The 25510-nt window shown below is 35.9% G+C and overlaps 4 protein-coding genes across 7 annotated transcripts; 1 reads left to right on the top strand and 3 right to left on the bottom strand.

The window, feature by feature from the left end:
• The first annotated feature begins 8 nt into the window (after positions 1-8).
• Positions 9-519, top strand: LOC112188967 (transmembrane protein 234 homolog). The gene has a single exon (XM_024328207.2). It carries the CDS (start codon positions 74-76, stop codon positions 455-457), a length of 384 nt encoding a protein of 127 aa, XP_024183975.1. The 5' UTR covers positions 9-73; the 3' UTR covers positions 458-519.
• Positions 520-610: 91 nt separating this feature from the next.
• Positions 611-2294, bottom strand: LOC112188966 (probable xyloglucan endotransglucosylase/hydrolase protein 26). Its single transcript, XM_024328206.2, has 4 exons — positions 2129-2294; positions 1751-1851; positions 1368-1561; positions 611-1149 (listed from the first exon to the last, which is right to left on the bottom strand). The coding sequence occupies exons 1-4, from the start codon at positions 2292-2294 to the stop codon at positions 741-743; spliced, it is 870 nt and encodes a 289-aa protein (XP_024183974.1). The 3' UTR covers positions 611-740.
• A 1751-nt stretch (positions 2295-4045) lies between these two features.
• Positions 4046-6542, bottom strand: LOC112183523 (aldehyde oxidase GLOX1). Its single transcript, XM_024321908.2, has 3 exons — positions 5891-6542; positions 5553-5719; positions 4046-5467 (listed from the first exon to the last, which is right to left on the bottom strand). The coding sequence occupies exons 1-3, from the start codon at positions 6476-6478 to the stop codon at positions 4288-4290; spliced, it is 1935 nt and encodes a 644-aa protein (XP_024177676.1). The 5' UTR covers positions 6479-6542; the 3' UTR covers positions 4046-4287.
• A 15775-nt stretch (positions 6543-22317) lies between these two features.
• On the bottom strand, positions 22318-24372 carry LOC112189606 (protein SPEAR1). 4 transcript variants are annotated; one of them, XM_024328945.2, is made up of 5 exons: positions 23868-24372; positions 23658-23768; positions 23118-23194; positions 22867-22969; positions 22318-22676 (listed from the first exon to the last, which is right to left on the bottom strand). In XM_024328945.2, exons 1-5 carry the CDS (start codon positions 24075-24077, stop codon positions 22560-22562), a joined length of 618 nt encoding a protein of 205 aa, XP_024184713.1. In that variant the 5' UTR covers positions 24078-24372; the 3' UTR covers positions 22318-22559. The 4 variants fall into 4 exon arrangements, with proteins under 4 accessions (XP_024184713.1, XP_024184714.1, XP_024184716.1 ...); XM_024328946.2 differs by having other exon boundaries at positions 22867-22966; XM_024328948.2 differs by having other exon boundaries at positions 23658-23765.
• Positions 24373-25510: the final 1138 nt, after the last annotated feature.

The following is a 25510-nucleotide window of genomic DNA, read 5'->3' as shown; positions in this document are numbered from 1 at the left end:
TCTTCGTTTCATTCACTGCTACTTCAGAGACGGAGACTGAGAAAGAGAGAGAGATCGGATCTTGAAACCCCAAATGGTCGGAGACATAGAGAAGATGATCGCGGTGGGCCTAGTCTGGGGCGCCACCAACGCGCTAATGCGACGTGGCGCTCTCCTATGGGACGAAGCCCTCAAGTCCTCCCAGCCACAGCCGATCACTTCCCTCAAGAAATGGCTGAAGCTCCTCTCAATCTGGCAGTACACCATTCCCTTCTCCGTCAACCTCTCCGCCTCCGCCACTTTCTTCGCCATTCTCAGCCACACCCCGATCTCGCTCGCCGTCCCCGTCACCAATGCGACGACGTTTGCTGCCACCGCCGTTTTCGGAATTCTGTTGGGAGAACAGACCCACCTGGGCCTGGCCTTGTTCGGTACGGGTTTGATTGTTCTGGGCATTTGGCTTTGTATAACACAGTAGGGTTTTGAATCATCATCATATTATGTAATAAAATTCATAGCTGCCTGCTAGTTTGGCTCTAAGAAATGTAGGGAAATTCAAGAGCAATTTTTTTGTTTTTTCCTAATTAAACTGAAAATACACGAATTAGAGAAAATGGGAATGAATGAAAAAATTGAAAGGTTGAAACTTGAAACATATGAAACCACAAGAACATTTATTTCTCAGTTGTGAACTGGCAGTTGAGAAAACTGTGCAGGATCTTTAGCTTTTGTTGAAATAGCATTCGATAGCTAGCTTGAGGTTAGAACTGTTGCTTGGAGCATTCAGTAGGCATCTTTCCATTGAATCGTTTAGTGTCTTTGCAGTAGTCGTAGATCATGTAGTTATCTCTGACCGACTTAAGCTGGCCCAATTTAGCACTGCTTAGCTGTTTGTGCGTGGGGGATGTCCACCAGTTTGCAGGGGTAGTGGCGGCGCATTGAGTGGTGCTGCTTGGTCCATCCCACTTGCAGGCCCTTGCCCTGAAGTTGCGCAATCTAGCTATGAATGGGGCACTGGTCCAGTCGATTTTGACTAGTCCGCCTCTGGTTGCCCAGTTATCTGCATTCCATAAGCTGGAGTAAACCCTCATTCCTTGCTTGCTGGGGTAAGCAATCCCCTCGTTTTCGTAGTTTCTGAAAACACGAATTGGCAGTCCATTGATGTACCACCTAAAATCGTACAAGTGAACATTGGGTTAAGAATCAGTTGGTTAATGACTTTTGGCATTAGTGGAAATATACTGTGAAATGAGATGGAATGGTTGTGGTAGTGAGACCATAGTGTTTTTATAGGTTGTGGTAGCAGAGCATGTAAGCATGTCTATGTGTCTCTAGTACAACAGTGAAAGATGATGTTTACTTAAACAAGGTCCTCATAAGATTCTTACACAACTGTGGTTGGGTTCCAATGTATGGTGTAGTTGTGGAAATCAGCTGTTGGGTCAAACCAGAGGTAAAACTGCTGCTCTTTGCTTCCATTTCCTTGTCTATAGATGTTTGTGTGTATAATGTAAGGTTGTCCAGAAACGTTCCCTAAGAATTCAAAATCTATCTCGTCATGTGTGCTTCCTGTTGATGATAGCTGTAAAAAGTACGGGAAATTAGCACATGTCATTCTGTTGGTCCCTAGGGGACTTAATTTGACTTTTAATCATCATTGAAGGAAAGGGAGTTTGCATCAATTTCTATAGTTTGTGTAAGTTAACGATGAATCTGAGACAGAAACATGGTGTTTTATGATGAACTTTGCATCATGCTCAAGTTAACTTACATAGAAAGCTGTTACTGTGCCTGCGGAATTATTAGGTACCAACTTAATGAGCATCTCAATGCTTCCGAATAGGAAAGCTCTCTTTGATTGAACAGCAGATCCTGCATAAAAACAGCCGATAGTGTAGTCTGATTAGAGGCAAAGTCTGGCCTTTGCATGACCGTTTATATTTTCAGTAGGCATTTAATTCATGGGTTACAAATTTAGTGCATTACATGACGAATGCCATGTCATGGATGAACTAATTTCTAAACAAAGTATTTACATGCAGCATCGAAGCCCTGTTAAAATGCCTACACTCTGTTTGCTTTAGTCAGTAAAGTAATGCCCTTAAGCACCTGGAGCACACTGTAAATCAAAATAGTAAGTAGTTCTAACCAGAACTTTGATCGAGCACGAGTTGGACATCTTCGCCATTGCCTTGAATTGCAGCATGTTGCTGACCCCAGGTGATGTACATGCTCTTCGAAAACTTTGCATCAACTAAACTTTGACGAAAAGCAATGATGCATAAACCTATCAAGAAAGCTCGCAGAATCGCCATCTTACTCTGTGTTATTACTCAATCTATGTTGTTGACAATTTGAAACTTAGAATGGGATGTCCTGTCTTAGATTCGTGATGCCCTTAAATAGCTTGACGCACCCTTCAAATATGCGCTCCTACGATATTGTCATAGTTTTTGACCTCCCCAATTTAATACATGTTTCGAAAGAGAGCAAGTACGTAGCTCCTTACAAATATTTGAAAGTTGAAAATTAAGAACTAATTGATTAATGAGTTGAACTCTGTTTAGTGGAGTGGTGTAACTATCATATGTTGCAAAAAAACATAGAGAAATTGGGGAATGGGTATTAAGGTGTGATTGTAGCTTAGCTGGGACGCGGCAAGGAAGTAGCTAAGGAGAAAGTCGTGCTTAGGACTACTAATGTAACTATGAAAGTAGCCAACTAGGGCAGGGCAGCTATGAACTTCCTTGGCAGGACGTGCAGCCCTTGAGAGAGAGAGGTAGGTATTAATCCTACTATTTCTATGGGTTTAAGTTTCATTAGTTCAATCAAATGTAGTCCCTATTGGCTAAATCAAAATCAAAAGTAGTCCTCATTAGTCTAACGGAGTCAGATCTATGCTACAATTAGTCGTGTTTGTGTGTATAAATGATGTTTAGCCATATTTAGAGACGAAACGATTAGCTTTTCTCTCTAAAAGTCGGATACTCGTTTAATTATCTATATTATTTTATTTTTTTTGGGTTTTTAAAATTTTTTTTTTTCTATACTATTATTTAGAGAACTCAATTTGTCAATCAAAGTAGGTGTGAAATAAATAGCAAAATAATAAATAAAATAAAATAAATAATAACCTTTGTTTTTTTTTTTTTTTGAATCAATCCCAAAAAATAAAACATGTTTGGTAACTTCCCAACCCACTTATATCCATAGAATCTTCCTCATCTCATCCCATTTTTACTTTTCTTTTTTATTTTTTCTCCAAAAAAAAATATATAAATACAGATAGAAACTATTACACACATGCATCGCATGTGTCGATAAAGAGTACTGTATTATCACTCTCTTTATGCCTTTAAATACGTTTTTACGCTTAAATAATACATAAGATGTGAAATATTGACTTTACTATAAATTCGGCTAGGAAAAAGCCGGGCATTATGTTCACCCTCATGAGTTTAAAATCTCCAGTTATTAATGGTTGGAAATCGCTTTTAAGTACTCAATGATCGCTGAAACCTCTCACCTAATCGACATTATCGTTTTCCGTCAAGTTATAGGAAACATTTCACAAGCATATAAAAATGTTGAAGGGACTATACCAGTACCCTATATATGATGCCACTAATTAAGGAGAATGAAATCCACACTCCTACTTTTTTTATATTATGGATAACAATGTAACTCACCACCCCACCCCATCCCTAATGTCAGTGAAATTTGAACCCATAACCTCCACGATGTTGGTTAAGCTATCTAACCAACATGCCATGACTCGCCAACAAAACACTCCCTACTTTACAAAAAACAAAAATTAAGTTACTAAAAATAGAAATAAGGAGTATGGGTTGTAAAGGGACTGTGAATTTCACTCATCCTAATTAAATATCTATTAATAATTATATATATATATATATATATATTTTTTTTTTCCGTCATTTCTTCAAATACTCGGATGTGGACGTACGAAAGATTGAAAGCCACCAGCTCATTACATTTTTCTTTGAAGAAGAAAACTTCACACAAGAATCAAAAAATACTACACAAATAGTTAGAAAAATGGAAGTATATAAGTATTAACATAATATTGATCTTGGATGGACGTAGAGATCGAACAAGTATGAGCAATCATAGCTACGTGCATCGATCATAGTTGAAGAGAAAAATGTTATAACAAAAATGCATATATGCATACAAGGATTGAAGAAGACGATTAATAATTAAGAAAAATATTCCTCTTTTTAATTTTTCAGGGACCAAATATATCAGGCTTAGAGCCTTGGAGTTAGCTTTTCATGTATCACAGTTTTACTGGTTAATCGTCACCCACATTCCCGTGCTCGGCACTCCGCGGTGAACCACATTCAGCAGGTAGGACCCTGGTGGCGCCACCGCTCCGGTTGGTGGGGCCAACGCCGTGACACGATATAAACCAGCTCCCTCTGCCTTGAGCTCAGTGTTCGCCAAAACAACAAGCCTCTGGTTCATGGAGTAGCCATGTGTTGTGAAAGGAACAGCGTACACGGTGACCTTGATGTCAGCCTTTGTAGGCTTGTCTTGCTCGTTCAGCTTGAACTGGACACCGAACGGTGCGCCGTACTTAAGCTTGTTGTCGGAGGCCTGGGCGTTGATTTCCGGCCTGTGGATGTCCAAAGCCTTATCCATGTAAGGTGGGGTGAAGGTCTCCACCCGTACCTCAGTTGGGTACTTGGCCTTGAAGTCGTAGCCCGGGTTAGTATTACTGCCTGCCACGAGGATTTTACCGTTAGGGAGCACTGCCGAGGTGGAGTGGTACATTCTTGCAATAGTTGTCGGTGCCATCTTGACGAACCGTTGTCCATTGGGCAATTTGGGGTTGTACATCACAGGGGTAAAGTTGGGTTCTTCAGCTTGCCACCAAGCTGAGGCTCCAGCCATCGCACCGTTTATCATCAAGAGCTCACCTGTGGGAAGGTTTAGCATGTCTCCCATGACACGTCTTGAGGGCATGACCTCCTTTTCCCAGACCGGATTAGGGTCGGTGATCCGGAGGCGTCCGCAGTCGTCCAAGGCAGGGATGAAGACTGGTGGTTTCTGTGCGGACATTTTGAAAGCGTCGCGCTTATTACCACCGCAGACGAGGACGTCGACAGGGATGACCGGGGGGTTCTGCTCATTGAGCTCGATGGGGAGCAGTGCCGACATGCCGGAGGCCGGGTAGTTTCGGGATCCGCCGTCGAGTTTGGGGAACTCCTTGATGACTTTGTTGGTTTTGGGATTGAGGAGGACGGAGCGGTCGTTGGCAAAGATGAAGACGTTGCCATCGGTAGATTGGTGGACGAACGGGTAGAGATTGTTCTCGTCCATGTCGGTGGTCTCGTCAAGGAAAGGCAGGAAGATGGATTGCTTGTTTTCTTGTCCCTCTGGTGGCACGTACTCGATGCTGTATGCTTTCCGGCCACCAACCACAATCACCCTACCGTCTGCTAGCGTTATCTGAGTTGCATACCTAATAATAACAAGTTAATCAACAAATGAATTCTAACAAAATGTCCCGTTGCTCTTTAGCATTGATATGATTTTGAAATATATACCATCTATTTTCTGCAAATGCGTTTTGGTACTCTTTGAAGTCGCATTTGCCGTCGTTGCATGCGGTTATATATCTAGCGCTTCTATATCCGTTCACCCAACCACCGGTGCTGATGAACCTACCATCGGGCAAAATCCCTCCCGATGAGCACCATGCATCAAACTGAGTCTGTTTGCAGATATCACGAGATTAGCTTTTTGTTGCATTAGAAAACATCGAGCTTTTGATGAATATATTAATTTGAAAAAGAAAAAAAATCATTATGTACAACGTTGAGGTGCAAGTCTATGTACGTGATCTAGTGCATGAAAGTAATGTGAGATCAATCGATAAACAAACCTTGAGTGGTCTAACTGTGTTTTTGTCAAGATCATATTCAACTGCATGAGCAAAACAATCGTTTCCTGCATCGCCCTTATTATTTTTCCAGGGAAGGCATTCATTGTTGGGCAATTTGATGTTCGATATATGGAAATCCGAGGCATCGTACATTATGGCCTTGTTGTTGGGAAGCACATTTAGATGCATGGCAGACACACCGGCGTCATTGGAAACAAGCGCCCACGCCCCCGGGTTATCGCCAATAGGGAAGTTCGGCTGTGGTTGTGCGTTGGGAACAGCATTAACATCTTCGGCTTTAATGACCGCTCGTTTGGGTATACCCCCGACGTTGGGTTTACCCCCTGCGTCGGGTTGGGGTTCACCCCCGGCGTTGGGTTTAGGTTTATCGCCGGCTGCTTTGAAAGTGACGGGCTCGGGGTCAAAGAACTGAAATTGGCCCCCGTTGCTGGGGTCAAGATTAAAACCCAATCCGTGGTGTGAAACTAGCGGATTGGGGATAAAAGGAAGCCCTCGCCATTGTGCATTGATGCCAAGGGCGAAGAGGAGAGGAAGGATGCAAAAAAGCTTGATGTGTAAGGCTGCCATTGAAGAGTTGAGTGTCTCCAATGGCTTATGTTTTATGAGCTCTTTAGCTCTTTTGCAACCTGCTTTTCCTCCCCATCTCTCTTTATAATTTAAAGAAGCCTAAAGGTAGTTTGAAATTTGTTAAAAATAGATTGTGGCGAGTTGTTAATCCTTGTTTGCAGGGAACCTAGTTTTGTGCTATTTTGGGGTGAGAATAAATTCACATGCATGCAGAGAACTAACCCCAAAGTAGCTGGTAACTAAAGAAAGTATACAATTCTTTACCAAAAATAACCCAAGAAATTAAAGAATATAATAACATCTGGTTGCCAATGTTCATTCATTTGGCATCTTTAAAAAAGAAAAGAAAAAAGCAAAAGAAAAGCCGAAAATTCTCTTTGCGCCGGATCATTTCACGGAAGCAAATGGCTGTATTAATTTCTAGCAATGAAACTAATAGAAAAGAAAAGAAAAGGAAGACGAAAATTAAGCTAAGACTAGACACTCAAAATGACTAATTCAGGAAAAAAAAAAAAAGGGACGGAAAAATTCTCAATCATAATGAAGAATATTTTGTTTTTCGATCATCTATATATGTTTATGATAATTGTGTAAAACCATTCATAAACACTAAGATGGCTGACGAAAAAATAGATGGTCCAGTAATTATTCATCGAACAATTCTCAGGTTCACCCTTTAGGTGAATTAGCATATTCACCATCTTTTGTGGTTAACGCATAATAACTTTATAATTTTCTAATCCAACCATTCATGTTGTATAATGTAATACAGAGATTAGCTCTGTAAAAAATCAATCAAATTAAAGACCTTTTAGTTATTCATTTCTATGAAATACATGGACGGTTTATCATAACAACGGTAAGTGTTGTTAAAACCGTCCATTTGTTTGATTCAATTAGATAATTAAATGATTTCCGATTCGATTGATTTTTTACAAAGATGATCTTTAAAAGCTAATTTAAGATATATATAGACCGTTAGATTATAAATTTGTTAAGTAAAATTAAATTAATTGACAATGAGGTGAACATGTTTGTTCACCAGTGAACCTAAGAATTATTCTTATTCTTATTCATCATGTAGACCATGGCACGTGAAGAATTCAATGAAGGCAATTGTTTGGCCCGTGTTTGTAGCCCCTCCTCTTATAAGCAAATAAGCAATTATTGACTATGGAAGGCAAATTGATAGTACAAATTTTTCTCATAAGACCAACTCTACATCGAATGTTGCTGTTCTTTGATTGCAACCAAGTAGATAACTTAATTTGTAAGTTGACCTGTTGGACAAGATCGATCCCCACACATATTCATCCTAGCCTCTAGCCCTTTGATCCAAAGGTAGGGGGTAGCAACAATATTCTTTCAAAAATTATTCGAACAACTATTCGAACCGATCAATAATAGAATGTAGCTAGCTGAGGTTTTGTTGTTTTATTTTATTCTATTTTAGTTTAAATAGAGTTTGGCATCCTCATCTCTGTGCGCAGGCTAGCTAAGATTTTGTTAATTGGATAACACTGTGTATCTTTGTAATGTTAATACTGAAAGATTACTATGAAAAAACAGAGAAATAGAAACGAAGCTGGAAAATGAATTGGAATCCAAGGCTTCAGTTTTATTGATAGATTTTTCAAGTACAGGCATTTATACTACAGCTTTACAATTGAGTTGGAAAGTTACAGTTTTACCCTTTAACATCCTCCCTCAAGCTGATGGGAGAGAAGCTACCATCAGATTGCATTAGAAAAGAGCTAAAGACTTTAGCAAACCTGTAATATTGGTTTCAACCAAGATCAATGAGCAGTAGTGATTGGCATAGCTGAAGAAGCAAAATCAGCAGATTAAAGAGCTAAAGGATGGCAGCAAATAAGCTTGTTTCAACCAGGAGGAATAGTGGAAGTGATGACCATAGCTGCATTGGCTGACAATATTTCCTACACTTCATCAGATTTTTGCTCAATAGCTTCATAGTTTCCCGACCATAATCCAATTGAGGTTGTGCCTGGGCTTGCTCAGTTCTAGTAGCCACACGATTAGAGATGTTTTCAGCTACTCTTGGTGAATCAGACTTTTGCTTCTTGGAGCCACCTTTACCAATTGTGCTTGAAGAAAGTTCAACCCTTGAAAGCACCTCCAATTTACTGCCTCTGTCATTTTGAATTTCAGAGAATCTATTTCTTGTTGCAGCATTTGTCTTAGGTTGCAAAGATGACTCTAGCACGGTGGACTGACTAGGCTCATGACCATCTCGAGACAACCCCATAGGGTCCTTATGATCTGAGCCTTCTTGTGCGTAAAGGATATCATCTTTCGAAGGGACGATGGCAATTTGGCTACCAACATCATGCACAGGATCCTTTCCACTTTCATCTCCAATTGTGAAAGACTCCCCAGAGCTTTCTAGTTTAATTTCCATTTTGGATGTTGGAAATCTTTGAGCATCAATTGGTGCAACAGAACCAAGATGAGATGAGCTCGAGTGTAATAATGTAACCTCAAAGTTATTGATGCTATTATGAGCAACCATAGCTGTTGGACCAATCTTAGAGTTGTTGTTTGAAGCTTGAGAAAAAGAGCCATGTTGTTGTGAAAGCTGCTGTGACGCATTATTCTGAGAGGAACTTTGCTGAGAGTAGTTAGTTTGAGAAGCACGAGTGTGACCACCATTCTGAGCCATGAATCCCCTATTTTGAGTTACAAAGGTTCCATTTTGGAGCATGAAACCATCAGTTTGAGGTGCATAGCCATAAGAAAGTGTAGGTGCAGAAAAGTAGCTTCCATTGCCAACATTGTTATTCAACATGTATCCAAAATTAGGCATTGTCTGAGAGGCACCAAAATTGGTAGAAAGCGGAATCATGTCTTGACAACTCGAGGTAGCATTAGGCACATTAATAGCAGCACTTGAGGCGATTGGTGTGTTGTAGTGATTGAAAGTAGGCATACCAGAAATGACACTAGAATTGATAACAGTAGGCATTCCATTCTGCATAGTCTTTGTAGATTGATCCATAGTAGACTCCTCATCAAGTAAAAGAGAACGCAATTTGTTCATTGACATAGTTGTGATCAGAGCTTTTACCATAATTTTGATAGTCATGTACTCAGAGGGAAGGCCATTAACAGCAATGATAACAATCTCTTCATCGGGAATATGAATGCCAACAGAAGCTAATTGATCAGTAATGTTCTTGATACGCTGAAAATACTTGTCTATAGTATCATTGCCTTTTTGAATTGTGTACAAGTTTGTTTGAAGTTGCATAGCGGCAGTTCTGGAAGAGACACCATATCTCATCCTCAAATTTTTCCAAACTTCACATGAATTATTGCTTCCAACCACAAATGATAATGCTTCACTAGATAAAGTGGCAGTGATAAGAGTCATCAATGCTTTATCATTCTTTTCCCATTCTTGAAATTCCCTTGTAACTCCAGCATTTATGCTACCATCAGTCACCAAGAATTGAGGCGGAGAAGAAGATGAACCATCAACGTATCCCTCTAACCCAAGGCTTTTGAGCATAATTTTCATTTGAAATAACCATGTAATGTAATTGCTATCATCCAGCTTCACAGGCAGTAAATTGTAAATGCTCGAAAGCATATAGATGAGTGGCTGGTTGTTGTTATCCATGACTATAAGATGACAGAATACCAATGCTTCCTCAGTGTTGTAAAGGTTAAGAGAATTCCAGAACCAAACCAAGACAATTCAACCAACTTGAATGAGCAGATTTCAGTTCCTAACAATAGCCAAAAACTAGAAATGCCCTGTTTCTTCTATATCTTTTCTATATGGGCAAGGCTGTGGCACAAAACTTCAACTCATGAACATTCTTCTATGAGATTTACCAATTCTTTGTGCAGATCCAATATACCAACACAAGTCAACTAAAAAGCTATTCAGATCCCTAGTTAAATTATGACAGTGAATTGTCAATTGGCACTCTTCACAACTTGATTTCAACAACTTCACTTCCAGCCGTATACTTCTTCACAAGACACAAAAAGATGCTCTTGAATTCAATATATATGCATCACACAGTAAGAAGAGCACATAGCACCCAAACTCACAAGAGAAGCATTAGGTAGAGCCATAGTGAAAATCTTCAACTAAAGGTAGATTCAAGTGAATTAGAGCAGAATCTGAGTGTGAACAAGTAGATTTGAGTATCAACACGTAGAGCTGAGAGCTTGAGAACTAGTAGTAGCTAGAAATGAGCCAGAATTGTATACCATTGATGAACAACTTCAAAGGAACATCAAATCGAATACAAGGAAATGATCTAAGAGCTTGAACAATATCTAAGTAAGAGTGATATCAATTTTCTCTTGCTAGAAAACGTAAACAAAGAATCTGAATCTTGAATTTCTCCAATGAAAAAGCTAGGGTTTCAATCTTCTTTTCCAACTTTCAATCAATCTTGGATCAGTAACTATGTGCTTTTCCGTTATGAATCTTCAACAAATCAACAACAATTTTCAACAAATCTTGACAAAAAAAAAATCGTAGAACTATAAGGCTGAGCTTATCTGAAAAGAGAAATCAAACTCTCTGAAAAAGATGATCAAGAACAGAATCGATCAAGAGCAGAATCCACCATGAACATAAGCTTTGGTTGAGTGGCTAGGCCTCCGATGAAGCTTCTGGTTCTCCGATGAAGATTTTCGGTCCCGATCACAACCTGGCTCTTGATGCCATGAAAGATTTCTATGAAAAAACAGAGAAATAGAAACGAAGCTGGAAAATGAATTGGAATCCAAGGCTTCAGTTGTACTGATAGATTTTTCAAGTACAGGTATTTATACTACAGCTTTACAGTTGAATTGAAAAGTTACAGTTTTACCCTTTAACAAATACCTATATCAATCAGCATATACATGAATATAATTAACTTTCACAACAACATATTTTGTCATATATAATCTATGAGATAAATGCTCTTTCGTCTGCTTTGGCTGTGTGATACCCTGGCCATTAGCTTATGCATGTACCAAAAGCTGACGAAGTCCAGTAAACCAATTACTTGCTGTAGAAGTCTTCACCCTCCCATGGAATTAATATGGTGGCAGTTTTTTTTTCTTATTTGATATAATTCATTTGTATTAAGCATAAAAGAATTTTTCAAGACAGCTCTTAGTCTCTTACTTAGTGTGCTGATCGATGTCTTTACGTAGCTTTCTTTTGAGACAAATTAAGCTGTTAGCTGTTCACTGTCTGTTTTAGTTTGCTTTCATAAAGTGAAAATATGTCCAAACATCGGTAGAGCTGTTTGTTTATTTGAAATTTCTCCATCGTACAGAACCTGTTAAAATGATCAAAATATATGCGCACGATCCAAAAGAAGAACAAGAAAGAATCAGCAGTACAGTAAAAGTAATAAATAAATAGAGATACACCTACTAACTTATTAAGAAAGAACTGTGGCAACACATCAAACAAGAAAATCTCTGATTTGATGTTCATGACTTTAGCAAGTAGAACCCTCATATTCAAAAAGCCACACTAACAAGAGCAAAGAACAAGACTCAATGAATAATTAAAATGATGAAGCTAGCCTTGTATTCAAATTTGATCTAACGTGCAATCTTGGATCGATGAAGTTGTCCGATCTGCGTTTTGGAGTTCGTAGAGTGGAACACGAAACACTCTAGAAGTCACTTCATAACTAGCTTAATTAAGTATTGCTCAAGATTAAAGTACATTGTTGGATCGGGGAATGACCACCAGGGCTGGTCATGTCCAGGTGATCATTAACACTACTAGTTTACCAAGCTTGACCATATATGTATAAGATCATGAAAGCAGTTACTATAAGAATAAGATCTTACCAGCTGGTACGTAATATATATATATATATATATATATATATATATATATATATATATATATATAGCCCTTCTTGGCTGCGAATATCCGCACCTAAGCAAAAGGTGCGGATTTCCAGTTTTTCCCCACTTTCTGATCATATTGTCACATCTTAACCGTTCAGTTTTTAGGTCCTAATGTATAGATCACTTCTGCAAATTTTCAGCCAATTTGGTGATCGTTAAGACATCCAAAACTGCAATTTACCATTATAAACACGAACGGTTCCTGTTCGACAGATTCGGTTCGTTCGTGTAAATTGCCGTTTTGGATGCCTTAACGATCATCAAATTGGCTGAAATTTTTGTAGAGATGATCTATACATTAGGATCTAAAAACTGAACGGTTAAGATGTGAAAATATGATCGGAAAGTGGATAAAAATGGGAAATCCGTATGTTTTGCTTAGGTGCGGATATCCGCACCTGAGTAAGGTTATATATATATATATATATATATATATATATATATGAGAAAATTAGATATAAACCCAAAAATTCAACCTTCTATTAGAAAAAACCCATACATATTTTTCTTTTAGTTTACACCCAAATCACATTGATAAACCTTCTATATAGAGTGATTCATAAAAATAAAAAGAAAACCTTCCATATAAACTATAGGCCTATATATAATCAATATTTTTCCTTATTTTCATGTATATCTAATTTGCCCTTTTACATTCTCTCAAATAATACATGTCTAATGTACCTACTAAATATGTATATGTAGGTAGGGCTTAAATAATAGAAACATTCAAGCTTAATAGAAATTGACACACAATGATATATACCACAATCATAGGTGTAACATTTTTGTTTATACAATCATAGGTATAATATAATAGAAAACCTAACAAAGAGGTATGATACAGAAAATAATGATAAATTCTAATACAAAGATGTTATACGAAACCCATTAACATTTAGGCTGTAATCGAATGTATAAACCAAAAACTAAGCCTCCTATATGTTAGATACATACTTGAAATCAAATTATCTAGGAAAAAAAAAAGTATTCTAATGATCAGGTACCTTTTTAGTACATACCTTACAAATAGAACAACTGTATAATATGTTATTAACCTATGTTTGCTTTCCATTCAAGTGTTTATATGAAAAATATAACATACCTTTTATATAGAAAAAATCAGATATAAACCTTGATCTAGGTATTGATTACCAAAGCTTCAATCAATAATCTAGTTCATCAAGTGTATTTGTTTAGAGCTTGTAGCATATTAAGAAATTTTTGACAAAAACATATTTTATTTTCTATGTCACTTAATGAGAATTTATTTATGTAATCAACTTAATTAACAGATTTGGGTATATATTAAAAAAAAGGAGAAATTACTGGTCACACCCTATAGTTTGGGTGGCTCGACAGTTCAGTCCCTCACATCTTAATTTTAACAAATAACTCCCTGAACATTCAAATTTCACACAATTTGGTCCAAAATGACCATTTTACCCCTCACTTCCTCTTTTTTCTTTTTTTCTTTTTTCTTTTTTTAATTCTTCTCTCTATTTTTTTTTTGTTATTTTTTCTGCTTCTCTCCCCCATCTTCTCAGCTCAGAAAGACGATGCCGTCTTTCCTCACTCTCTCTCTCTTCTCTCGCCAACTCGCCTGAGCCTCCCTCATCGTCCCGCTGCCAACTTGATGCCAGAAGATCACAGCGAAGCTGCCACCCGATCTTGCCACACCAACTCAAACCAATCACGGGGCCGTTTGTGACCCAGTCGAGCATAGGATGACTCCGATCTTGCTTGCCTGCTCTGTAGCCAGGCAGCCACCATTGCCCTTCATCGTCGGAATCTTCAAACAAATTAGAAAGCCTCGTCATTGCCCCGCATCCTCTTCTTCGACTAGACTCATTGTCGAACATTAGGTCTCTCTCTCTCTCTCTCTCTCTCTCTCTCTCTCTCTCTCTCTCTCTCTCTCTCTCTCTCTCTCTCTCTCTCTCTCTCTCTCTCTCTCTCTCTCGGCTCAGATTGACGACACTGGAAGATTCAGAGGTTGCGATTAGCCGATTAGCCAAGCAGGAGTCCCCGTGATCCGATTAGTAGCTGGCAAGCTCGATTTCGACACCCTTTCAGTCATGGAGCTTGAGAAAATGGCGGAAGAACAGGACGAAGCTCCCATACTTCGCTCTGATTCCACCACGCTGAAGCTTGCTGTTCATCTGGGCAAGTTTCTATAGAGTTAGAGAAAGAAAGTTTTGATCTTTATTTAGTATAGGTTATGTTAGGTTCATTATGGTGTGGGAATCAATAATGTTGGTTTGGGTTGTTGAAATTAATCTTGTTTTGCTTTCAATTTTGCAGGATTTTAGTGATTTGATTCCTATAGTTAGGAAGTGGGGTTCTTGATTGTGGAGGGAATAGGTGGAATTTGGGGCTATTGAGTAAGGATTCGATGATCAAGATGAAGACGCATGTTGAAGGGAGAGGAAATGGGAGACTCACTGTGCAACAGGTGGTTTTCGAGCTCAAGCAAAAGGTGGTTGTTGATTGGGATACTTCCCAAATAGGTGTCGAGGAGCTTGAGAAAATTGCGGAGTGCTTGAACCCATCCATTTCTGTCGTGTATTTTAGATACAGATTTGGAACAAAAGAGTGCTGTTCGAAAGGAATGCATTAGGTTGATGGGTACATTGGTGAGGTATCATGAGGGGCATGTCAGAATGCATTTTGGTAAGATGGTTGCCGAGAGAGAGACAGAGAGAGAGAGAGAGAGAAGCAGAAAAAATAACAAAAAAAAAAGAGAGAGAGAAGATTTTTTTTTTTAAAAAAAAAAGAGGAAGTGAGGGGTAAAATGGTCATTTTGGACTAAATTGTGTGAAATTTGAATGTTCAGGGAGATATTTGTTAAAATTATGATACGAGGGACTGAACTGTCGACGCCCCAAAAGTTGAGGGAGTGACCAGTAATTTCCCCTAAAAAAAATTATAGATGGGTTTAATCTAATAGGTGTAATCAAATTTGGGTGTAATATAAAATGCCCCTATATATATATATATATGTTATAAACTAGAGAAAAATATAGAGACAGAAGAGAGAAACAGAGTATGGAGGAGGTAGAAGTGTGTATTTCATTCTCATTAGACCCCTTTATATAGGAGTAATGTTTATATCATAAGGACATAACTAATGAGTATTTACAGTGGACAGCCACATATATATAATATTTATAACACTCCCTCTTGGATGTCCACCACTAAATGATATGGTGTTGGACGCGCTTAATGTTGCCTCGTCAAAAACCTTGCCAGGTAACAAAAACCCAGTGGGACAAAAACAACCCTGGTCGAAGGAGAAAAAGAGTACAAAGCGCATATGTCCTAGGTAGCATAATTTTGAATGCTCCCCTTGATGAGAATCTCTCACTAATTGTTGCAAGCTTTAATCATGTATGTAATAAAATACATGCACCATGTATATTAGATATGGTGTGTCGATCACATAGGTGAGACCATGTGTGCTTTGCATAAAGGGGACTCATCATGAATTGCAATTCCTGCAAAAGTTAGGGCATTACCAATAAAACTATGATATTCTTAATGAATCTTACCTGAGTAGAACCAATTTCATATGCTCAAATTATAGATAAAGATATTAGTTAAAGAATAACAATATAAAGGAACAACAATTGACACATTTACCTTTATCCGAGCATTGAAATTCAAGTATGGCATACTTAGCCATAAATATCAATAAGTGTAATTGATAATTTCATATAGGCTCAATATGAGCTCTAGATAAATTCATAACTTCACGAAAGTTAGAATATGTTGCAACATTATGAGTATGATTCGAATTCGATTTTCTTAGTCTTGTCATAGTACTCATTGAGGCAATAAGTCACTTTGACCATAATTGAATGAGTATGTATGAGCTTTAGACTTTTGATTCCATGAGTGAGCTTTAAGCTCATTCATTCATGGACTTGCCTTTGGCAATATGAATCTGTCAAGGATTTGATTAAGCAATATGCTTATAATGACACATAGGATTTGGGGATTTGCTTTTAGCAATTTTCCTTTAAGATCTTCATATTAGCCAAGAACAACATGCCATAAGTCTCTCGTCAATATAACACTGTACTTATAGAAAAGTTGTCGCTTGGAGAAGAATGATAAGCCCATGTCTCTATGAAGAGGCTTGTGTCATAGTGATTTTAATTCACTAGAATGAACACCCTCTTGTATTTTAGGGGTTATAAAGTCCAAATATTTCATCACGTTTCCAATAATCAAATTCATTGGAATTGTCTCTTTCCAATTTGGCCAATATTATAATTTATCGACACAATGAAATGTGGTATAGTAGACAGCCCTTGATGATATTTAGTAGCTACAATAGATGAGATATCATCAATGATCATCAATTAGAGATCTATCACACATTCAAAATATATGCATGCATTAGCTATAATAAGCTTATTCATATCAGGTACCCTTGCCTCTTTTAGGGCATTTGTTGTCTCTCAAGGACAAATTAATTAAAGAATGTGGATCTTTGTATAACCTCATGAAGAGTGTTACAGGGTTTGTATAATCTTACCTTATAGGGAGCTTAAAACATTAGACTTGGTGGCTATATTTCACATAAATTCACGCCGTTACAATAGCGTTTCCTCCCCCTAATGGCGGGAAGACCATCTAGTTTGACCATTCGCAAAATACGCGTGCAAAAAATTGGATTGAAAATCCATTGGTGGGTGGTGGACCCAAACCAAATTTTAGGTCAAAAAGATAATGAATTGAGATTTTTTCTCAAAATTAAAATGAGATATGGTAGATAAAATCTCACACCAATTCACATTTTTTATGAACGATATTTCTCCTCCTAATAGCGGGAGGATTGTCTCATTATAGTGACAACTCGCAACTATGCGATAAATTATAATGCCCTTATTAGGAAGGTATGCAACTGTTGTTGTATTATACAACAATGTAAAGTATGTATGTAGATGAGTCTACATGACATAGTAGATAAAATAATGACGCATTGGTCACGCCAAAATATTTTTATTTGGCTCAATGAAATTTTTAATTCATGATATAGTATACAGTAGTATACTCATAGTTGATTAATACAACATAAAGTCGGTGGAAATTTCATCACCAATATATGCAGTGATATTCCATATATGTAACATAATATGAGCTCAGTTGGAGTCGGCCATCAATCAAGATCTGCAGCTCTTGAGATGATTGTTGTTCTAGCTTTTTTAAGCATCAATTGTGAAAAACTATCAACAATTGCAATGGATCATGTCCATAGTTGCATTATATGCATGCAAGACAACTATGTTTGTCATTATATTTATCATGAATATTCATGGTTCAAATTGAATTTATTAATGAACAGGTGGTTCATATTATTGTTTGACACTGAAAAATGTCAAAATGATATACTCAAATTTTGAGTTTAGGACAGTAGTCCATATGGGTATAAGCATATACTCCAATAATAATAGATTTAGGGATCATAGCCCTCATACTCAAACCATTTAGTTTGAGTCTTCACAATTAGAAGCATGTTCTAAAAGTGGAGTGAACAGAGGTTCACATGTACTCATAAAGAGAAGTGACAAAGGTCCTGACATATTTGGAGATAAAGAAATAAGAGGTTTCGATCTATTTGATTGTATAACAATCAGTGGAGAAATTTTAAGTCCACATGTAATTGGATCAAGAAACATGTAGTTTCGATCTCATCATAAATTGAGAATTTTATATCAAATTATCAGATAAGATAATAAGAGGAAACCGAATTGAAGTCATCAAACTAACAAAAATACATACCTCGATTTTGTAGAAAATATAATTAATATTGTTGATACCAATTCAGGAGTACCATATAGCCAGATATTCATATAAAGTCAATAATTGATACATGCATTAATATAACATTATAACAAAATAATCAATAAATTTGTTGTAGTGTAGTTGGTTAGGATATTTGGTTCTCACCAAAAAAGACCTGGGTTCAAGTCCCAGCGATGGAAATATAATTTTGTTATTTTTTCACACACGACATAATCATATGAGGTAGATATGACAAAAATAATCATAAATAATAAATGTTCATTATGATCACATAAAATAAATAACTATGGTAAGTATCAAATAATGGTAATAGGATGAGTTACTTAACAATAATTACCGGAGAATGGTAGAATGGTAATCAAATTGATAATAAAATGAGTTATTAATAACAATAACTACCAGATAATGGTAATTGAAAACATTATCATGATAATTGTAGCTCTTGTAACAAATACTCATGACAAATTAAGTTATGAAAGAATTGTAATAAAGGTAATTTAAACGTAATAAATATGATTAAACAGATAAAGAGAATGAAACATAATTATGTTTAATTGGTGCCAAAACATAGGCTTAAAATGACTAAACAAAACAAATAGAGACAAAGAAAAACGCCTAAACATAGGCTTAAAATTTATCGGTGTCAAGAAAACTGCCGCTAATCATGTAATCAATATGTTTTCCCTTGTTCACAAAAAAATCAGAGACTTTAAGCTTGTTATCTTCACTGACAGATTCTCCACATAATTTTAGTTGGGAGGTAATCATATGTATAGCGGAATTGAAAATCAGTGACAGATTTAAAGTTCTGAAGGTGCAAAATGCTTCCATTCATATTGTGCTATAGATAGAACAATGGTTTTCTGGTGAGCAAATTGATCAACATTGGCTTGTCAAATCTCAAGTGGATCTTTCACCGTAAGGTAATCATCTTTTAGGATTTTATCAAGATGATAATGCAAGAAAATCATACGCTTGGCAGGATCTTGCACAGATGACTTATTGTCAACTTTGATGACATTTCCAAGGTTTTTAGTCATAAGGTGAATTTCAGCATCAAATAGTTCTTGCCAGAATTTTTAAGGGATCAAAGTCCAATTTTGTTAGATACGTCATCTTTCTACAAAAAGAAAAGATGAAATATATCAAGATCCATAATTATTAGAACAGTATGTTCTATGAAAAATTCATATACGAAACAAAGGTTTTGAAAAGTTCATAAATATGAACAATGGATCTCATAGGGAACACACAAGAAAAACATTCGTGTGATGTCTAAAGAAGAACCATAGGTTCTAAGACTACTCAGTCAGAGCACTCGAGTCTTAAGCAATGGAATATGTAGTTCTCATTGTCGTATATGAAATATAAATTTTCAACAATTATATTATATAAAAGATACATATAAATATATGTAAATGATCGCATAAAAAAAATTGATATTCATCTAGGAAAGAAAGAAGAAAAACTCATAGATCATTAGCCTTAATCATAAGTAATTATGTTGCACTATAAGGCTTGTGGATCATCATGGAGTTCAAAGAAGAAGAAGAAGAAAAATAAGAGCAAATTCGTGCTGATAACGTGTTATAAACTAGAGAATATGAGAGAGATAGAATCGAGAAACAAAATGTAGGAGGAGGTAGAAGTGTGTATTTCATTCTCATTAGACCCCTTTATATAGGAGTAATGTTTATATCATAAGGACATAACTAATGAGTATTTACAGTGGACAGCCACATATATATAATATTTATAACAATATATATATATATATATATATATATATATATATATATTATAAATGGTCCCCGTGGTTTGGGGTCATATTATGTTTGCCCCCATGGTTTAAAAATATTTTATTGGGTGAGGCTATTACCACCCTATAATTTTATTTGTTCACCCTACTTGCTCATTACACCCTACATTTTAATTTCAATTATTAGATTTACTTATCTAATCCATTTCTCTTTCCAGGAATATCCTCCATTATATAACATATCAAATTAAAAGAGAAATTTTGTTTAACGAAAATTTATCATTTAATTTATATCAATTAAAAAGACGTTCTAAAATATATTAAAGTTTCCTAATAAAATCATAATTTGATTTACTTCCATTTTTTTATTTTTTCCATTCAGTTTCAATGTTCATTTATTTCAATCCATATTAAAAAAATTAGTAAGTGCTACTATAAGCAATGAAAAAAAAATTGATTTTTTTTTTCGTTTTTTAATTTTTTTAGTTTCGGTGTTTATAAAGGTAATATAAAGATTTATTCAAAAAAAAAAGTATTATAAATATTTTGATGAAGTTAACACTAATGGTTTTGTGAAATGAATAACGAATTAACAATGAGGATGCAACAAAAAGATATAAAAGAAAATTGTAATAAATTGAAATTTGGATGGAGAAGATGAAGATTAATGTTATCAAAACAGAAATTAAGTAGTTTTGTATTTAATTAGTTACGTATTTAGTTTGCCTTAAAGATTTAAATTTTAGAAAATTAATGTACTTATTAGTCATTTTGCATTTAGGTAATATAGTCTTTCAATAATTCAAATATTTGTAGAGTGAACAAAGAAAATGGTAGAGTGGAAATAGCCGCACCCTATTTTATTTTGATTATGGAGTTTCATTAATCAACTAATTTTGGTCCAACTATAACATTCCGTCTAACACCATTAATAAGGCTCTTACATGCGTGTCACATATCGGGTTATTTTTTTCTTTTACATTTAAACCTCAATTACCCACTCCTTGTTTATAACTCCCACGTGTCAATTGTCTATCTTCTTAAAACTGCTTTTAGGAATACCAAAAGATCAATCAAATTCTACTGCGTATCTTCTTCGTCAGATGACCATCTCCTCTATGAAACTAGACAGAGCGCCTCCTAACCTAGGTTAGAATATCCTAATCTTTCTCTGAGCTATTTTTCCTAGAAAACGGTTAGCCAAAAAGTTATATTTTGAGATCTTGAATTCTAAGTTAGCTATCATTCTTTATACAAAGGCCATGTAGTAAATTTTAAGTGCATGCATGATTTGTATAGTACTGTTGGGTGATTAGATGAAATAGCAAATACAATAATTAATGTTTGTCAGCAAAGGATAAACACGTTAGCCAAAGTTTGTTTATATATTATTAAACAATAATGAACTTGTATGAACAAACCTAAGACACATGTTGATATGGTCAAGGAATGAGGAGCCCTAATTTTTCAATTCTTGTTGGTGTTCTTGAGCCCTACTAACGGTGTTAGACGGACTGTTAAAGTTAGACCAAGATTAGTTGATTAATGAAACCTCAGGACCAAAATTATATATTTTTAAACCACGAAGGCGAACATAGCCATGGTCCCAAACCACGGGATCATTTACAATAAATATATATATATATATATATATATATATATATATATATGTATGGATGATAGCGGCAATCAGTTAATTGGTGGAATACATTAGAAATTAAATCAAGTACCGTAATTAGGTTGCTGTACAAAGCGATGCAGTTTTAGAGTTCAGAATCAAAGAAATGCTTATATTGAAGACTATAGGAGCTTGAATTAAAGAATGAAATTTCAATATAAGCACGATATCGGTCGATGAGATATAAGACAAAGATTTCATCTAAAAAATTAGGAAAACAAAAAGAAAACATCTCTTGGAGTACATAGAAGGATACATACAGTATGTTTTAAGGACAATGCACATTCATCTTTATAGGGTGTTAAGAGTTATCAAAACACACACATATTTTGTATATATTTGTTCAATCTCACATCTATATCAAGAATATTACTAGAATATTACTATGTATGGAAAAGACGAATGATTCCATCCAATATGTTAAAGTTGTCTCTTACTTTTACCCAACAGAATATAAACTCCACTCAGTTAATGTTCAGGGACTATTCGAACATATGGACTTAAGAAATAAGAACAGAACCCCCTCCCCGAAAGATGTACTGTATATATAGGATAATAGGACTCGGAAAATAGAAACAATCCTATAGGTAGCTCAAATCAATATAAATTCGCTAAGATTTAGTGAAAATTAATGCTAGCTCTTCGTGCAATATATCTTTATAGAAATAAGAACCTGGTATATATGATGACTTTTGTCATTTCTTTGGCAAATAATGATCGATCAAAAAGAAAATTTCCATCACTGTCTTATGCAGAAAAAGTCAATCTCATCTGAGCCTTTACATTTTGCATTACATGAGCAGGTGAGCTCTTCCACATGAAAATGAAAATGAACTTGATGTTTTTGTTCCCTTGCTCAACTTCAAGCTAGCGCCATTTTCAGTTTGAATTTGCAGATCTTGAGTGGCAGGAAATGATTGAACTTACACTAATTAAAGTGAGAGTCTGAGTTCCAAATCTACTTCTTGAGAGTCACTTGATTCAGAATTCTGACTGCTTGAGCCCATTGAATTACTTCTATGTGTTTTGCTCTTCTTGTGATGAAACTCCTATATGTAAGCATGAACAACAAGAGAAAATTAGTTAGGTTACGTTCTCACAGGATTTGCTTCAATCACACACACATATACTGATATAATGATATATATAGAGGTATAGCAATGTAAATTGAATAGAAGATCATATGTAATTTGCTTTATGTTTGATATGAAAGGCATATGTATAGTAACAATCAAGTACCTCTAGTACTTCTGCAGGTGGATTTAGGAGGTGTCTAGTAGTGATGCCTGGTTGCACAAACTGTTGGGTCGGCTCTAACATGGCATTGCTGGGTTCCCATCTGCTGGTTTTAGCAAACTTTAGATCATGTACGGTGATTTAGATGCACAGTTCTATCAGATTGAATAAATGATACTTGCTGGAAATTGAAGTTTCACAAACCTCCTAGATTGAGTGAAGCATGGGAGATATATACGAGTAAAAATACAAACCTTGGTGTTGTACTGTTTAGTTGGGAAGGATCACCATAGATGATGCTTGCTCTTTGATCATATTCACCGAGCCCCATCTAAATTAATACCACCATAGATAATAGATCAGTTAGAAACACCTCAAGATTGAACAAAAATTACTACTTGAGTGCCTCTCAATTTCTAGCTAGGGTTTGGAACCATTTAATGAATTACTACCGATATTTGTAAAGTAGCTAATGAAAACCTCAAGATAAATCTCCTTATCTAAAAGATTATTTCCAATTATATACAGAACGGTTAGAACTATATATGTGAATTGAACGCATTGATGACTGATGAATGATGATCGGAAACAAATATGCAGAAAATAATAATTTAAAAAAAATGGATAAGTTTGCAGATAGATATGCAAGGTGAGTCATGAACAACAAATTAGAGACGAAATTGGAAATTAAGATAAAAAAAAAAATTAATTTAAAAAAAAAAAAAAACTACTTTCCATGTGTGTATATGGAAGTAATTGATGAAAATTCAAAATTTGAATACACAGTTACATACCATGATGTTAGGGTGGAAGCCATAAGAGACTGAGGGAGATGAAGAGGACTGCGAAGAAGCGAAAGACGATGAATAAGCTGCTGCTTGCACTCTGTTATCCTCCACCTGCTGCTGCACGTACAATAATTCATCACCAAATTAAACACCTATATATTCTAGTCAAAGGAGAGAGAGAGAAACAGATTGATAGATAGAGAGAAGTTAACATACGTTATTGATGAAATTATTAGTAGGGTAAGGATTGATGAATCCCATTTGGCCATGTAATCTGATCTTCTCTAATTGAGCAACTCCAAGCCCTCTCTGCGGTTGCTTCGGCTTGTCCGAATTACTCTTCTTCCCTTTCCTTGAAGAACTAGAAGACGATCCGCCTCCTCTTTCGTTTCCCATGTTTGGCTCCCCAAAATAACTGCTCCCCATCTTCTTCTTAATTAACCTTTCAGAAGAGAGAGAATACACACAGAGATCGACACTGAGAAATATGAGATCGAGCTCTGAGAGTTTTTTTAGTATGAGCAAATCCCAAACTTTGTGGAAAATATTGCAGAGGTTAGCTACCACAGCTAGAGAGATCGAAAGAGCTGAGAATTGAAATGAGCGATCTCCAAATGGGGTTTTTAAACCTGTTGGGGAAGCCCCAGTAATAATTGCATCGCTGGATCAGATTGTGTGTAGATTCTAATGTTTTATATGCTTAGATTTTATGCTCTTTTTCTCTTCCTTCTCTTTTGCCTTAATTTTAGAACTTCCATATTCAAATATTGCTTCATTATTTTAATAATGATGGTGATAATTGTTATAGATTATTCTACCATATAAACAATTTCATTTTCTCGCTTTAGATGTGGACTTTAGAGACTACCACTTGAAAGCGATTGTCTATGATTTGAAGTGTTAAAATATTTGGATTAATATAACAACAAACAAGAACTACCCCACGCGCTGTAGATGTCACTAACTCATACGGCTTTGTCTGCAAATTTTATTTCTTATCAAACATTTTCTTCCTCAATAATCTCATGAAAAATATATATGCAAATTCCCACATTCTTTTTTCTCAACATTTTTCCTTCAAAATAATAAGACCTGATTTCCATTTTCATAATTCATGAATTACACAATGTATTCATGCAAGTGGATATTTTAGGATAGACATCTGGGTGGTATATATATTTGGCCGTAGAACTAAGAGATATATAGAAACCTATCCCTAATTTTATTTGATCAAATAAACAGATTGATACTGATTAATAGTGCTAGGCTTAAGCCTCAGGTGGGTTCCACATTGCATGTGATTTCCAGTACTTTCATGATCAATTTTAATTTGTCTCTGAGCCTACACAGTGTGCCCTAAAAGCCCCAGCTGTAACATTCTTTAAGCAACTTATTAAGAAAGGAAAAAACTAATAAAATAGTATATTTATATGCACATTATGAAGTTGGACCAAATCACCATTTAAATTATAGATTCTAGAAATCTTTTTGCAGCTTCATAGGGATTGTAATTGTCTACTGGGAATTAAATGGAATATATAATTACATGTTTGCATCTCAAGCAGGTACCCTATCTAGCTGTGGATCTTTCTTTACAAGAGAGTGATTAAATAGGGAAAAATCTTGCTCAATTCAAATTTTAAATCATCAAATTCAAATAGTTTCCTAAAAGAGATGAGTGGTAAAACTTATCAAGTTAATTACGGAGGATTTGGCCAAATTGGCCAAAAGATTGTAATAAATTCGATTAGATATCGATCCGGCCTTCTGTTGTGAATAGCGAAGGAACAAATCTAATTGAGCTGTTCCACGCATGATCTGTGGGTCATATTTTATGAGTTGTTGTGTGGTGGAAAGTG

The sequence above is a fragment of the Rosa chinensis genome, chromosome 2 (genome assembly GCF_002994745.2).
Source record: "Rosa chinensis cultivar Old Blush chromosome 2, RchiOBHm-V2, whole genome shotgun sequence".
NCBI classification, from domain to species: Eukaryota; Viridiplantae; Streptophyta; class Magnoliopsida; order Rosales; family Rosaceae; genus Rosa; species Rosa chinensis.
Note: the sequence above shows the minus strand (reverse complement) of the source record. Positions and strands in the feature narration are given on the sequence as shown.

Excerpts from the sequence above, each read along its gene's own strand:
- LOC112183523 (XM_024321908.2), bottom strand. The coding sequence starts at position 6,478 with ATGGCAGCCTTACACATCAAGCTTTTTTGCATCCTTCCTCTCCTCTTC. Across the intron at positions 5,720-5,890 it reads ACACAGTTAGACCACTCAAG|ACTCAGTTTGATGCATGGTG; the intron begins GTTTGTTTATCG and ends ATCTGCAAACAG. Across the intron at positions 5,468-5,552 it reads GCATTTGCAGAAAATAGATG|GTATGCAACTCAGATAACGC; the intron begins GTATATATTTCA and ends TGTTATTATTAG.
- LOC112189606 (XM_024328945.2), bottom strand. The coding sequence starts at position 24,077 with ATGGGGAGCAGTTATTTTGGGGAGCCAAACATGGGAAACGAAAGAGGA. Across the intron at positions 23,195-23,657 it reads GCTTCCACCCTAACATCATG|ATGGGGCTCGGTGAATATGA; the intron begins GTATGTAACTGT and ends GTATTAATTTAG. Across the intron at positions 22,970-23,117 it reads CTAAACAGTACAACACCAAG|CAGATGGGAACCCAGCAATG; the intron begins GTTTGTATTTTT and ends TGCTAAAACCAG.
- LOC112188966 (XM_024328206.2), bottom strand. The coding sequence starts at position 2,294 with ATGGCGATTCTGCGAGCTTTCTTGATAGGTTTATGCATCATTGCTTTT. Across the intron at positions 1,852-2,128 it reads CGTGCTCGATCAAAGTTCTG|GATCTGCTGTTCAATCAAAG; the intron begins GTTAGAACTACT and ends GTTTTTATGCAG. Across the intron at positions 1,562-1,750 it reads GCACAGTAACAGCTTTCTAT|CTATCATCAACAGGAAGCAC; the intron begins GTAAGTTAACTT and ends TACTTTTTACAG.
- LOC112188967 (XM_024328207.2), top strand. The coding sequence starts at position 74 with ATGGTCGGAGACATAGAGAAGATGATCGCGGTGGGCCTAGTCTGGGGC.